This window comes from Zootoca vivipara, chromosome 11, assembly GCF_965207765.1.
Source record: "Zootoca vivipara chromosome 11, rZooViv2.hap1.1, whole genome shotgun sequence".
In the NCBI taxonomy this organism is placed as follows: Eukaryota; Metazoa; Chordata; class Lepidosauria; order Squamata; family Lacertidae; genus Zootoca; species Zootoca vivipara.
Window position 1 is genome coordinate 28,302,330 of NC_142594.1, and position 13,106 is coordinate 28,315,435.

The window sequence follows — 13,106 nt, forward strand, 5'->3', positions numbered from 1 at the left end:
GAAAGCCCCGCCGACCTGAGTGGGGTCAGCGACCAGGCTCGGTTGCAGCTACTCGGGTTGCTGCTCCCCTCCCAGCTTTGGTGCTCCAGCTGTTGCATTTGTTTGTCTCCTTCTTCTTCCAGGCGGAGCGGCCTGCAGGGAGAGGGCGCGCGAGACTGTCCCGGGACCTGGAAAATTGCAGCAGCAGCAGCGAGAAGATTGCAGCAGAGCCAGAGCGCGCAAACTTCGCTCCCAACGCGCTCGGCGGAGGGTGCCCAGCGGATCGGGGCCAAGCTCGCTCTCCAAGCTGGCTTGCTGAAGGGAGAAAGCGCCTTGTCCAGAGTGGGGGAAAGAAAGGAGAGAGCTATGCGCTCTCCAAGCCTGCCAGGGAACGTCCTCTCCCTGTACGCGGCGCTGGTGGTGTGCTTCAAGGTAGCGCGCGGCCAGCAAGGTAAGGAGAAGGGAGAGCAAGGGCGCGCGGTGGCTCTGGGCACGAAGAAAGAAAGAAAATGGGAGCCTCTAGAGCATCTTTAGGCTCACGGAAAGAAGCGCGTTCACGGGTGTAATGCTGGCAAATGGAATGCCCTCTTCTGAATTGGATCGTTCGTTTTTTTTAAAAAAGAAACTCAGCAAAAGTTGTTCTGTGGTTTTGTTTTCCTTCTGTGCCTGCCCTGTTGAGCATCTCTTTGCGCGCTCTGGTCCTGTAAGTACATTCAGAGCACGCTTTTTAACTCCCAAAGAAGCATGTGAATTGTAGTTTACCCCTCACGGAGCTACAGTTCCCTACAGGGTTAACAGGCTACAGTTCCCAAGATTCTTTAGGAGTTAAAAATGTGGTTTGAATGTGCTTTAAAGATATGGTGTGAGCGCAGCCTCAGGAATTTCCATACTGTAACAGAATAGTGCTGTCCTTATTACTGCTACCGATAATTGCTAATAATTGATGCTATTTTTCAAGACGTGGAGGGAAAGCCCTTTGCATTATGATGCATTATGAAATTCTTTGCATTTTGATGCCTCTTTAACTCATCATTGCATTCAAGAGAGATCAAACATTATTATTATTATTATTATTATTATTATTATTATTATTGTGTATGAATGTAGGAAGTCGAGGTACTGATTCTAGATGCATTAACAGAATATATACAGGAATGGGCTCCTTTGGGAGGAGGAGAGGGCTATAAATCAATTGAATAATGATGGTAATCAGAAGTTAAGAGACAGGACTATAATACTTCTGCTGTGGTTCTTATGGGGAACCCTTTGTGGTCAGGATAGCCCATGAAATGTGAGGATCCAAGTGAGAAAGGCTTTACTGTTATATTACTGTATTTTTAATCGATTGTCTTGGCACTGATTATACACTGATTTTAAGGCTGATAATGATTTTTTACACAAAGTGACAATCGAGTTGTTTTTTTATGATGTTATGGGCTTTAGTAGAAAACATTTATATAAATGTTGTTTGACAACTTGGCAGAAGTTAGTCATATTATACAAACCGAAGACGGATTGCATTGCTGATATGTTTTGACCTAAGCTTATCATGGTAACCGAGACTGTCTTATTACGTTATCTTGTGCTTCCTTGTCTATTGATTACTTAAAGCAGTTGTCTTCTTGTTTAATACTGCATGTCAAGTTCTTCAATTCAGGATGGTTGTTTTTTGTCTCTGTGGTGAAATGAGCTGTGATATACCAGGCGCTTGCTCCAAAGAAAAAAACCAAAACAGAACAAAACAATGCTATATATGTGATTCCTGTCTTGATTAGAGTCTCTGGCAAATATCACACAATATTATCAGAATTCAACTGATTCACGAGCTTTGCATTTTTAAAAGGAGATTCAAACTCCTTTAGTTGCAAACATACCGGTAGCTTCTGTATGATAGACAGATGGGACAGATTTGCTAAATGATTTATGTTCCAGAACTTCTTAGCTCCCTGCTAAATAGAGCCCAATAGACCTTTATTTAATATAAATATTAGTAGCAAAAGCAAGGCATTGTTTTGTTCCGGCAAATAGTGGCCTGGTTTGCATAACACAGTTTGCCTTACCGTAGTTTGTATTCCAGACTGAGGCTCATGGTTAAGCCTTCTCCTCACCATAGCTGCCAAGTTATCCCTTTTTTAAAGGGATTTTCCCTTATGCTGAATAGGCTTCCTCGCGAGAAAAGGGAAAACTTGGCAGCTATGCTCCTCACTAACCACAAGCTGTGCCCAAGAGTTGTCCTGGTAAGCCATAGTTTGGGTTGCCATATTTTGCAAACCAGACCAAGATTAGATATAATGCTTTAGATCAGAGGTCACCAACCTGGTGCCCATGGCACCCCAGAAGGTTTCCAATGGTGCTTCTGGAAGGTACCCTAGACTTTCAACTTTTGTTTTAGAAAAAAAGTAAGTCTCTAACCCTCCAAGAAAGGAAGTTATGAGGCAAAATGTGCAGGTACTTTCTAAGCGATTTCTGTGAAATTACAGTGGTGTGGCAACCTTGGCCAGGAATGCTCCCTGTTGTTATTGGGCAACATCAGTGTGTGTAACCTCCATAATCAGAACATAGCTAACTTTCTGGGGAGAATAAGAGGAGTTGTCCCTCTAATTTAGTGTTATGCCATGCTCCACGGCAGCCATTTTGTGTTAAACCACTCACACACCCTCCAGGGCAGCCATTTTATGACTGGTGACACCCGCTGAAGATGAATGCATAAGAATGCTAATGTCTCTAATTTTTCTACAGCTCTGGAATGTCATCCAGGCGGTCACCAGATCCTTCAGAGTCCATACAGAAGTGTTGATTTTGATTCATCACGGCTTCAGCAATCAGCCATCCAGGACTTAATATGTGATCATTCACTGCCATCAGGGTGGTACCGCTTCCTGATTTTCGATAAGCAGGCTGAAATGCCAACCAAGTGTGTGGAGGTATGGATGCTCTCCTTTTAACCTATAATTGTATAATATGGCAGACTCCTTTTTAAAAAATAAAATATATTGCTCATCTTCCATACATGCAAATCTGAGCTGTTATGCTTGGCTTTATAATGCAGGTGTCTTTCTGGTCTACCACAAGGCTGCAAAGTCCACTGCTGCATCCTAAAACCTCCTTGAATATTCTTCGTCTAGAGTAGTGATAGAAAATTCTGTTTGGTCTGAGGTGGGCAGCATCAAAAAGTATCTGTTCTTGTTCTAAAACAAGTTTACTTTCCCCACATTATTGACACTGAGTGAATGCAGATGATTAGCTTACGAAAGACATCCTCTAGCTCTCTATCATCTGTGCCAAAATCAACTTGTATTGCGCAAGGTGGAGGCACAATAATCTGACCAGGATGGTAAAAGGGAGCTCCCTGTGTTCCTTTATCACTAAAGTAAGGCTGAAATATTTGTGGCTCTCTAGATACAGTAGTGTTGGGCTCCCACCAGCCCCAACCAGTTTGGCCAACAGTCAGGCATGAGGAAGTTGTGGTTCAGCAGCCTCTGCAGTACCACAGGTTCTTCTATAGACCTACTCAGTTCGTATAGTCCACCAGCATGTATTTGTTGCCTGCCAAGTGCTTGTCAACCTCATTATTTTTATGGCGCTCAACAGGTTGGGAATGGGTTGCCCATGGTGTCCCTTATTTCTCAAAAGGCTGTTTTGCATGCTATGCTAACCATGATTTTGCACCAGCTTCAAACTCCAAGAGAGGAGAGTGCAACCCCTTTGCTCTTTGGTTTTGCTTCTGTTCTGAGCTAAACCATGGTTTGACTTAGTTCTTCATCTGAATCTGCTCCTTGGTCTCCCTGATGAACCATGAGCTGTAACCCATAGAGCAAATCTTGGTTACAGCTCATGGTTACTCTGGAGAGAGCCCAACCATGAGCCCAGGATCAGACAGTCTGCTAAGCCCAACAAAACAACCAAGGAAGGGTGAAGTGGCCATAACCTCCTCTTTGGCTTGGCTTATTTATTTGTGTGTGTGTGTGTTCTGGTGGAAACATTCTGCTGATCAACTGTTTTCTTCTGTTTTGGTTTTGATGCTAAAAGATGAATCACTGTGGGACACAGGCCCCTGTTTGGTTGTCTCTGAGAGAGTCCGAGTCCTTGCCTCAGCCTGGTGAGATCAAACACTTAACAGCCTGTGCAACCTGGCAGTTTTTCTTCAGCACCACAGAGGACTGCTGCCTTTTCCGAATTCCTGTGAGTGTGAGGAACTGTGGAGATTTCTTTGTATACTTACTCCAGCCCACCCAGGGGTGCATGGGATATTGTGCAGAAGGTGAGGAAGCACATGCTGCCTGCTACAACCCAAAACATGTACTGTATATGTTTTCTTTTCCCAAATGTGCCTCAAACCATTTGGTCTCTTGTTACGTTTTTATAAGCCCTTCTACATCTATAGAGATTATTAGGCCATGAAAGAATTCTGAGGTGTTATAGAGCGGACTGCATCACCTCATACTGCAGCTGGGGAATATTGTTTTCAAATGTTTCCTTTCTAGAAAGCTGCTCTCAATGTGTCCTCTCTCAAAAGTGATCCAAACAATCAGCAATCACCTACCACGAGCCAAACTCGTGACAGCTGTTGTGCTTTATTCTTATGAGTTATTACATAAAATGCCTCTAATAATAAATCATATGTACCTCATAAGCTCAGACAAGGCTGCAGCCCCATCTACAAGAATTAGTTGAGTTAGATTGCAAGCCCTAAATGGCCTCGTCCCAGTATACCTGAAGGAGCGTCTCCACCCCCATTGTTCAGCCCGGACACTGAGGTCCAGCTCTGAGGGCCTTCTGGCAGTTCCCTCCCTGCGAGAAGTGAAGCCACAGGGAACCAGGCAGAGGGCCTTCTCAGTAGTGGCGCCCACCCTGTGGAATGCCCTCCCATCAGATGTCAAGGACATAAACAACTATCTGACTTTTAGAAGACATCTGAAGGCAGCCCTGTTAAGGGAAGTTTTTAATGTTTGATGTTTTATCGCAATAATAATAATAATAATAATAATAATAATAATAATAATAATATCCTGTGGGGAGACGCCCAGAGTGGCTGGGGAAACCCAGCCAGATGGGTGGGGTATAAATATTAAATTATGGTGATAATGATGATGATGATATAATAATAATAATAATTTATTATTTATACCCCTCCCATCTGGCTGGGTTTTCCCAGCCACTCTGGGTGGCTTCCAACAGAATATTAAAATAATCTATTAAGTATTAAAAGCTTCCCTAAACAGGGCTGCCTTCAGATGTCTTCTAAAAGTCTGGTAGTTGTTTTTCTCTTTGACATCTGATGGGAGGGCATTCTACAGGGCGGGTGCCACTACCGAGAAGGCCCTCTGCCTGGTTCCCTGAACTTGGCTTCTCGCAACGAGGGAACCGCCAGAAGGCCCTCGGCGCTGGACCTCAGTGATGATCCTAAAAGCTGCGGGAAAGGGAGAATCAAAGGCAGATAGATATACTGCTGTTTCCAAAACCTACCAACCTCTCACCAGCAGGACAGAAGTACCGGCAAAGCAAGGCACGAGCACCCCTGTCTCCATTTCCAGGCGTTATTCTTATTGTTGTTATTTTGTAGTTAATGATTTCCCTCCCATTTGAAACTGTGAAAGGGAGCTTCCCTATGGCAGCTCCAGATCTCACGTAATTTCTTCTATGGTTTGGAGTTGTGTAGAGGGACTGGGTAGTCTATAGATCCTTTGGATCCAAAGTTCCACTAAACCACCTCCAATCCACTAATCTGCACACCCTTCCGGTAGGGCAAGGGCTATGGAGGTTTTCACAGTGGCAGGAAGGAGGCATCTCATGTTGAATCTTCTGCCCGTGATTCTCCCTTTCTCTTCTTAATAGAAGGAGATTTGATGCTTCTCCTGGCCCCTGGAACACCCTCCCATTAATGAATAAATGAGCAATTGACATGCTAAGTTGCGTTATTTTTTAAAAAACGCGATGAGTAGTTGAAGCAAAATTCCATTTGCATCTGAAAATTGGCCTTAGAACAAAAAAGATCTCTTAGTAAAAATCACTTTACTTGCAGTTAAAGAAGGTTTTAAATTTGTACTGCCTAGTGTTTTAATTAAAAGACATGAAATAAACTTTTTATTATCAGGAAGAGGAACTGTTACTTACCCTGGGTAGGCCAGCATAATAATGTTTTCTTTATTACTTTTACGTGCCAAAAGAAATTATCATAATTTAATGCATTTCTTTATTACGCCAGCGAAAAGTTGATACAGAAAGGCATAAACACTCTTCATCATCCTATGCAACTTATTTACTGAAAATGTGAAATGTGTATAGTATAATATACCATTTGTTTTTATGGCGGAGAACAATTTAAATATTGAAAACATTTTCATTGCTACATTAAACTAAAAGCCAACTTGTTTTCTTAAGCTGAAAGTAATGAGCTGTCTTAAAAAGAGCGAAATACATTTGTTTTTTAAAAAGCTTAGTGCTGTTTAGTGAAATTGCAGCGTGCTGAAAAGTTTTTAAACAGTTCACTCAGCTTGAATAGTTTATAATAAAAACTGAACTTTTAATTATAGGCATTCTCAGGGTGAATTTAGATGTCAACATTTAACTATACCAGGGACTTACTAACTGCGGGTGAACAATCTTCCCACTCTATAACTGAGTCCTGAACGGTGTTTAATATTTGAAGAAGAAATAAACCAGGCCAGAGCTTCCCAGAGGTGTAACTTTCAAACAGGAGTAGGTTGGTAAAGGGTTTGCCACACTTCTGGGGCCTATGGGCACATTTGAAAACCAGAGGAACTGTTGTTCGACACACAGCAAGACTCCCCACACCCCAGTTTCAGCCTCCCCTGCAATGACCCCACACTGCAAAAATAGAAAAAGGAAATATTTTCCATTGGCTAAAGAGGGCTTCTTTCAGCTGAGGGAGGGTCAGAGGGGACAGAATCCTGTGGGCACAAAGGAAGGCCTCTGATGCCACATGTACACCCTCCGGGTCCCATTACTCACAGCTAGCATGTCAAACCGCAAGGGGTGATAGGAATTGTAGTGCAACAAACAACTGGAGGGCCACAGTCCCCCAATCCCTTATCCAAATGCTTATTTGCTGGAGCAAAAGCCAAAAAAGTATTGTGGCACCTGAAGGAGAGCTTTTGCTACAATGTGCTAGCTTTCATCACCTGCTTTGAAAGGATGTCACAGGACTCTTATTTTTGCTGTGAGAAACTGGCATGGCCACCGCTCTGGAATTTGCCACAGCTGTCAATCCATATCCTCCAACATTTCTCCTATGAAAATTGGGAGGTCCCATTTCCTAATGATAATTTTACTGTTTATACCCCACACATCTTATTGGGTATATATATATAACATAATAAAACATTAAACATTAAAAAGACTTACCTATACAGGATTGCCTTCAGACGGCTCGGGGGTTGGATAACTCCATACCCTCCAACATTTCTCCAATGAAAATAGGGGCATCCTAAGGAAAAGCGGGACATTCCAGGATCAAATCAGAAACCAGGACGGCTTCTCTCAATCAGGCACGTCCCTGAAAAATAGGGACACTTGGAGAGTCTGTTAATCTAGGCCCAAAAATCTAGGCCATTAATTTTCTAATTTATCTTTAATAAAATACAAGGCAAAAATGCTCAGAGTTCCTGTTGAACAGTCACCTGATGCAATTATATGTAAGGAATATATCTCTAGTTACTTCAGGTGCTGAACTGCAGGGCCACCAGACTGGGGAAAGAGAAAACACAAGTAGTGGTAAGTTGTTTTGTACAGATTTTGTCAATTTATTATTTTGACCCAGGGATTCTGTGTATTTTCTGTCTTAACTCTGATTTTATTTAACATTTATTTGTTTTGTGTATACATACCACCCTTTGTCAGAAGAAAGACCACAGGACGGTTTACAACACAAATATCATAACAGGATATCTGTGAAACATTAAAATCATGACAATTATACAAATGTAATTACATTAAGGAATACAGAATGCAATACAAATTCTCACAACTGCATAAAAAGAGGAGAAAATCAGCAACGTGGTATCTAAAATAAAAATACAGCACACAAGTTGAGACTCTTCTCTCAAAGGTAGCTCTCAGTCCTGGCCACCCACACAAAATGACAGACCTGCTAAGCAGTCACCTGGGAGCTTTCACTTTGGGTCCTTCCACCAACTATCTGCCGCTTCCTTGTGGGTGCAGCCATTAGCTCCCAATGGTGGCCCACTGGCCCAGAGTGGAAGACACCAGAAGGGTAGTTGCCTGTGATGTCTCTCACATGAGGTGACTCCCATTGGCATACTTGCCTTTTCTTTCCCTGTCCTGTAACCACCCTCGAGTTTGGGCAATGATAAAGTCTTTCTGTCTTAAAGACACTGGAAAATTGCAGTTGTTGACCAGTTTGGGGTGGTGGTGGTGGAAGGAAATACAACAGCTAAAAAGTAACGAGGAATCTATGGAGTGTTCTCTGTCGATTTCTTCCTTTCCCCGTGTTTGAAGTCATTTGTGCCCATTGTGTAGAAATCGCCCTACGGCGGCCATTTTGTGGCTTCACACCAGCCTTAATTTCTAACTCTTTATAGCTCAAAGTAATAAACATAATCAAACAGTTTAGTTTTCATTATGTTGTATGTGTCATGATGATCTGCTCATAGGTTCAATGGATATTGTGTGTTAATTGTGTGTTGATTTTTCTGTTCCCAACAGCCACCCTTTCCCCACACACTCTCATATCACATGCTATGCTACACCACCATACCTGTTTGACTCTGATTACACCAAGACTCTAAATTTAAATGTTGGCCATTGTGAGAAGAGGATGCTGGACTAGATAGGCCTTTGGTTGGATCCAGGAGGGCTCCTGTTATCTTCTTGTTTAAAATACCGTGTTTCTCATATTTTAAGACATGTCTTAAATTAATTTTAACTCAAGAAAATAAGCCTATGGCTTATTTTCGGGGATGTCTTATTTTTTGCAGAGCCCCGACTGAGCGGGAACCAGCAAAGGCAGCAGCCCGCTGGGCTGGGGTTTGCCTTCCTTGTGAGTCTGTTCTTTCACCTCTTGGCGTCGCTATCACTCACTCACGTCAGTCTCTCTTTCTCCTCCTCTCTCTCCTCCCGCTTTGCAATACTATGCACTCTGTCGTCTTCCTTCCTGGTTGTTAATCAGCCCAGCCCAGCTCAGAAGCATGCTACTCCATTTTTCTGTTCTTACTCATTAATTGCACATAAAGGTATTGTCCATTTTATTCAAGATTTGGAGGTTGGAGTTTAAAATTCAATGTCTCTCCGACGTTATCCTCTTTTGTATAACTAGAAGGGCTTCCTTTGTTTTCTCCCTTCTGGTCCCCGATATAAACTCCACCGGCGCCTCTTCCTTGAAGTGGGGTGGGTGGGCTTATTATGCTGAGCTGAATTCAGCGTCTGTATTTTCCCCCCGCTCCCCCTCTCCTTTTTTTTTCTTTCTATTGGCTTGTCTTTGTCCTTTGGGGTTATTGTATTGGATATCTCCCCGCTTTGCTCCCTCGGACTTTGAGGCTTGCTTGCCTTGGGTCGCTCTTAGCCTAGCGCCACGAGTCCCGCCCCCCCGTCATCTCACCTCGTCGGAGATGTAGGCTTCAGGGGCTTCTCCTCCAGCCGCGCTGCAGGCTATTGTTTCGCCCTGGTTCACCCCAGGGCTTTTAGGGGGTCGCTTACGGTAGCCTCGCGTTGCCCCTAGACCCCTTAGGCAGCGGCTTTGTGCACGGAGCTTTTCTCGGAGCTCCCGCAGAGCGCGTCCGATGCGAGCGCGAGGAAACTGGAAGTCGGCTCCCGCGCGCTTTGCCGAGCCCCAACGGAGCGGGAACCAGCAAAAGCAGCAGCCCGCCGCCGGCTTGGAGCTTGGCAAAGCGCGCGCTGCTGCCTTTGCCGGCTTCTGCTCCGTTGGAGCTCGGCAAAGCGCGCGCTGCTGCCTTTGCCGGCTCCCGCTGGGTCGGTACTTGGCGCGGCGTGCCCTGCCATACCGTACCAGCATGTCTTATTTTCGGGGTATGCCTTATATTTCGCCAGGTCTTCAAAATCCTGCCATGCCTTATTTTTTAGGGATGCCTTAAAATATGAGAAACACGGTAGTTAGCAGGAAATCACATTTTTTTGCTTGTTGCTTGTTTCAGGAAAGTCTGCTCTCCTCCCCCACCCCCACCCCGTATGTAGATATACTTTGTTTTGCTTTACATTTCTTAAATGGCATTAATAATAATATAATAATGAATTTTTATTTATACCCCGCCCTCCCCAGTCGAAACCGGGCTCAGAGCTGCTGACACCAGTAAAATTACAATAAGACATAAAGAAAGAAAACCAATGAGTTAAAATACAGGTTAAAATACAATTTACATTTAAAATTTTAAATGCAGCCTCATTTTTTAAAAAGGCCCAAGTCAAAAACCACGAGGGAGGAAAAACATAGGGGTCAGACTGAGTCCAGGCCAAAGGCCAGGTGGAAGAAGCTCCGTCTTGCAGGCCCTGCGGAAAGATGTCAAATCCCGCAGGGCCTGGTCTCCTGTGAGAGAGCGTTCCACCAAGTTGGGGCCAATACTGAAAAGGCCCTGCCCCTAGTTGAGGCCAATCTAGCCACCTTAAGGCTTGGGATCTCCAAAATGTTGTTATTTGTGGGCCTTAAGGTCCTCCGCGGGGCATACCAGGAGAAATTAACCCACCTCTCCACTTGTTTTTGTTGTTAGAGAAATTGCCTACTTCACAGTTGCCACTTCCTTCACCACCCCCTCCAAGCACACCTGAAATAGTGGCGGTCTTACTTGAAGGAAGCATTTTCTTAAGGTGCTCCTTTGATGTTCCTACCACAAACACCTCTGTGGGCTTTCTTGTGGCTTGGTCCAGACTGTCTCCTGAAAGCATCAAAGAAGAACTGAAGCAAGAGACAACAGTCCAGGCATTCTCACTCTTAGAACTGGATGGGGTAAACCTCAGACTAGGAGACAGGGTATGTTTAAGTTCTGTATTATTGTTTTATGTTTCTGCAAAGAGGTAAAGCTACCCAGTCCTCTTCTAATTACAAGTCCAAAAAGTTAATCCATGTTAAGCAAGGAGTGGCACCAAATGATAAATGCTGGGTTCCAAAACTCCTTATTTGTAATTCCCTTAGAAGCAGCATCCTTAACTCCCAGGTTGTGGTTTGTGTATCTGTTATTCTAAGAATCCAGCAAGCTCACCGGTTGAGATTTTAGGGTTGGGATGGAGACGGTTATATCTGCATCTGTCTAAACACTTGGTTTTGTTAAAGTTACCCCCTCATAATTGGGACAAGCAAGCAAAATTTTACCAGGCATGAAGCAAACAAATAACGTGTATCTAAGTGCCATAAAAACTGTATAGTAAGATGGAAAGGCAGTATACAAATTTTAAAAAGTGAACTGAAAACTGACCTAGAGCATCTTGCTGTTCCCTCTGTTAGGGGACACTGGGAGTGCCTACAACCTAAGAGACAGTGTTGCATAGTGGCTAGACTTTGACCGGGGGAGACCCAGGTTTAAATCTCCATTCAGCCACAAAGCTTACAGCTGGGGTGGTAAAGACTTCAGTCTGAGGGCCATGTTCCCTTTTGGCCAGGCTCCTGGGGGCCGCATGCCAGTGGTGAGTGTGGCTAGAGGTAAAATAGGCAGTGCCAGAATCAAACTTGGCAAAGGAACAGATCGTAAATAAATAAATAAAGTAGTTATATCCCATTTTTAAGGACCTAACACTCTCAAGGTGGCTCATTCCATATCAAGTGATCCAACTTTTTTTACCTCACATCATCCAGTTTTCTTAATATTTCATACACTTGTTGAATGATCAAAGTTCCGATGAGATTGGTGTTTTTAGTTTTGATGTACAGTGGTACCTCGGTTTATGGACGCAATTCGTTCTGGGGAGCCGGTCGCTCCCCGAGCAGTCTGTAAACAGAGCGCCACTTCTGTGCATGCGCGAAGTGCTGATAGAGTGCTTCTGCGCGCGTGCACGCACACCGTGCAGATCACTTCTGCGCATCCGTGTGCCGCGGAACCAGGATATAAGCACTTCCGGGTCCGCGGCATTTGCAAACTGACCGATCGCAAACCGAAGCGATCGTAAACCGAGGTACCACTGTTTCTCAATCCTGGGCTGAGCTTTAAAGGTTTTTGTGTAGTCTGGCAAGGCCGAAATTGTCATCTTTTAAAAAAAATTTCAAACCCTCATAACTCAAAAACAGGATGAGATTAAAAATTAAAATTGTAGATTTAAACTTAGTTTTGATCATTCAATGAGTGTACAAAATATTAAGATAATTGGATGACATGAGGTAAAAAAGTTGGATCACTTGATATATGGAATGACCCCAGGGGCATGCAACTGAAGGAGATCCAATTGAGATACATAAGAGTGTTAAAAGCAACAACACAGAAATAGCGAAGCACCAAGTCTCAGGAATTGCTTTTTAACCCTTCTGTGATCTTCTGCATTGCCTGTACCCCTTGCATTTCATTGCCTTCTGATCTCACTGCTTCTGCCTCTCCTACCCCTCTTGATTTTGTATATATTTCTGCAACAGAGGACGACACATCATGCCTCTGACGCAGTGGACTGTAACTCTTGAAAGCTAAGTTAGTTTGTCTTTAAGGTGCCACAAGGCTCTTTGCCTTTCTTGCTTTAATAGTGTTGTCCCTTCTCTTGTCCTTTACATAGATTTACTGCAGCAGTTCCACCTTTTTCTTAGAGAAACCAGAAATGCAGAGTTCACTCATCGAGAGCATGGAATTTTTTGCAGGAATTAAGGTACGTTGAAAAGAGAACAGTGCGCTGTGTAGTTACTACCCTGTACCCCAGGGGTCGAGAAGCCATACACCCAGATGAAGTTGGACTACAAATCCCATCATCCATGTTGACTGGGAGTTGGAATCCTGCAACATCTGGAGGGCCACAGGACCCACACTTGCACATTGTACTTGGTTGTAAGCCCCATTGAACTCAGTAGGGTTTACTTCTGAGTAGATATATGTGTAGATGGGCCTCCACAAGTTACTTGACTACTACTCCCATTATTCCTGGCATTGGCCATACTGGCTTGGGTTGACGGGAGAATCCAGCAACATCTGGAAGGCCACAGGCTCCTCACCCCTAATGTATAGGAC

General features: G+C 43.9%; 1 protein-coding gene across 1 annotated transcript in view; it reads left to right on the top strand.

The window, feature by feature from the left end:
- Positions 1–221: 221 nt before the first annotated feature.
- The window catches only part of VWDE (von Willebrand factor D and EGF domains), a 47,287-nt gene continuing 34,402 nt past the window's right edge, over positions 222–13,106 (top strand). Inside the window, exons 1-6 of the mRNA XM_088653996.1 lie at positions 222–430; positions 2,719–2,903; positions 4,009–4,240; positions 7,654–7,713; positions 10,680–10,939; positions 12,661–12,750. Coding sequence (XP_088510122.1) covers positions 346–430; positions 2,719–2,903; positions 4,009–4,240; positions 7,654–7,713; positions 10,680–10,939; positions 12,661–12,750 — 912 coding nt within the window. The 5' untranslated portion in view covers positions 222–345. The remainder of the gene's footprint in view (positions 431–2,718; positions 2,904–4,008; positions 4,241–7,653; positions 7,714–10,679; positions 10,940–12,660; positions 12,751–13,106) is intronic.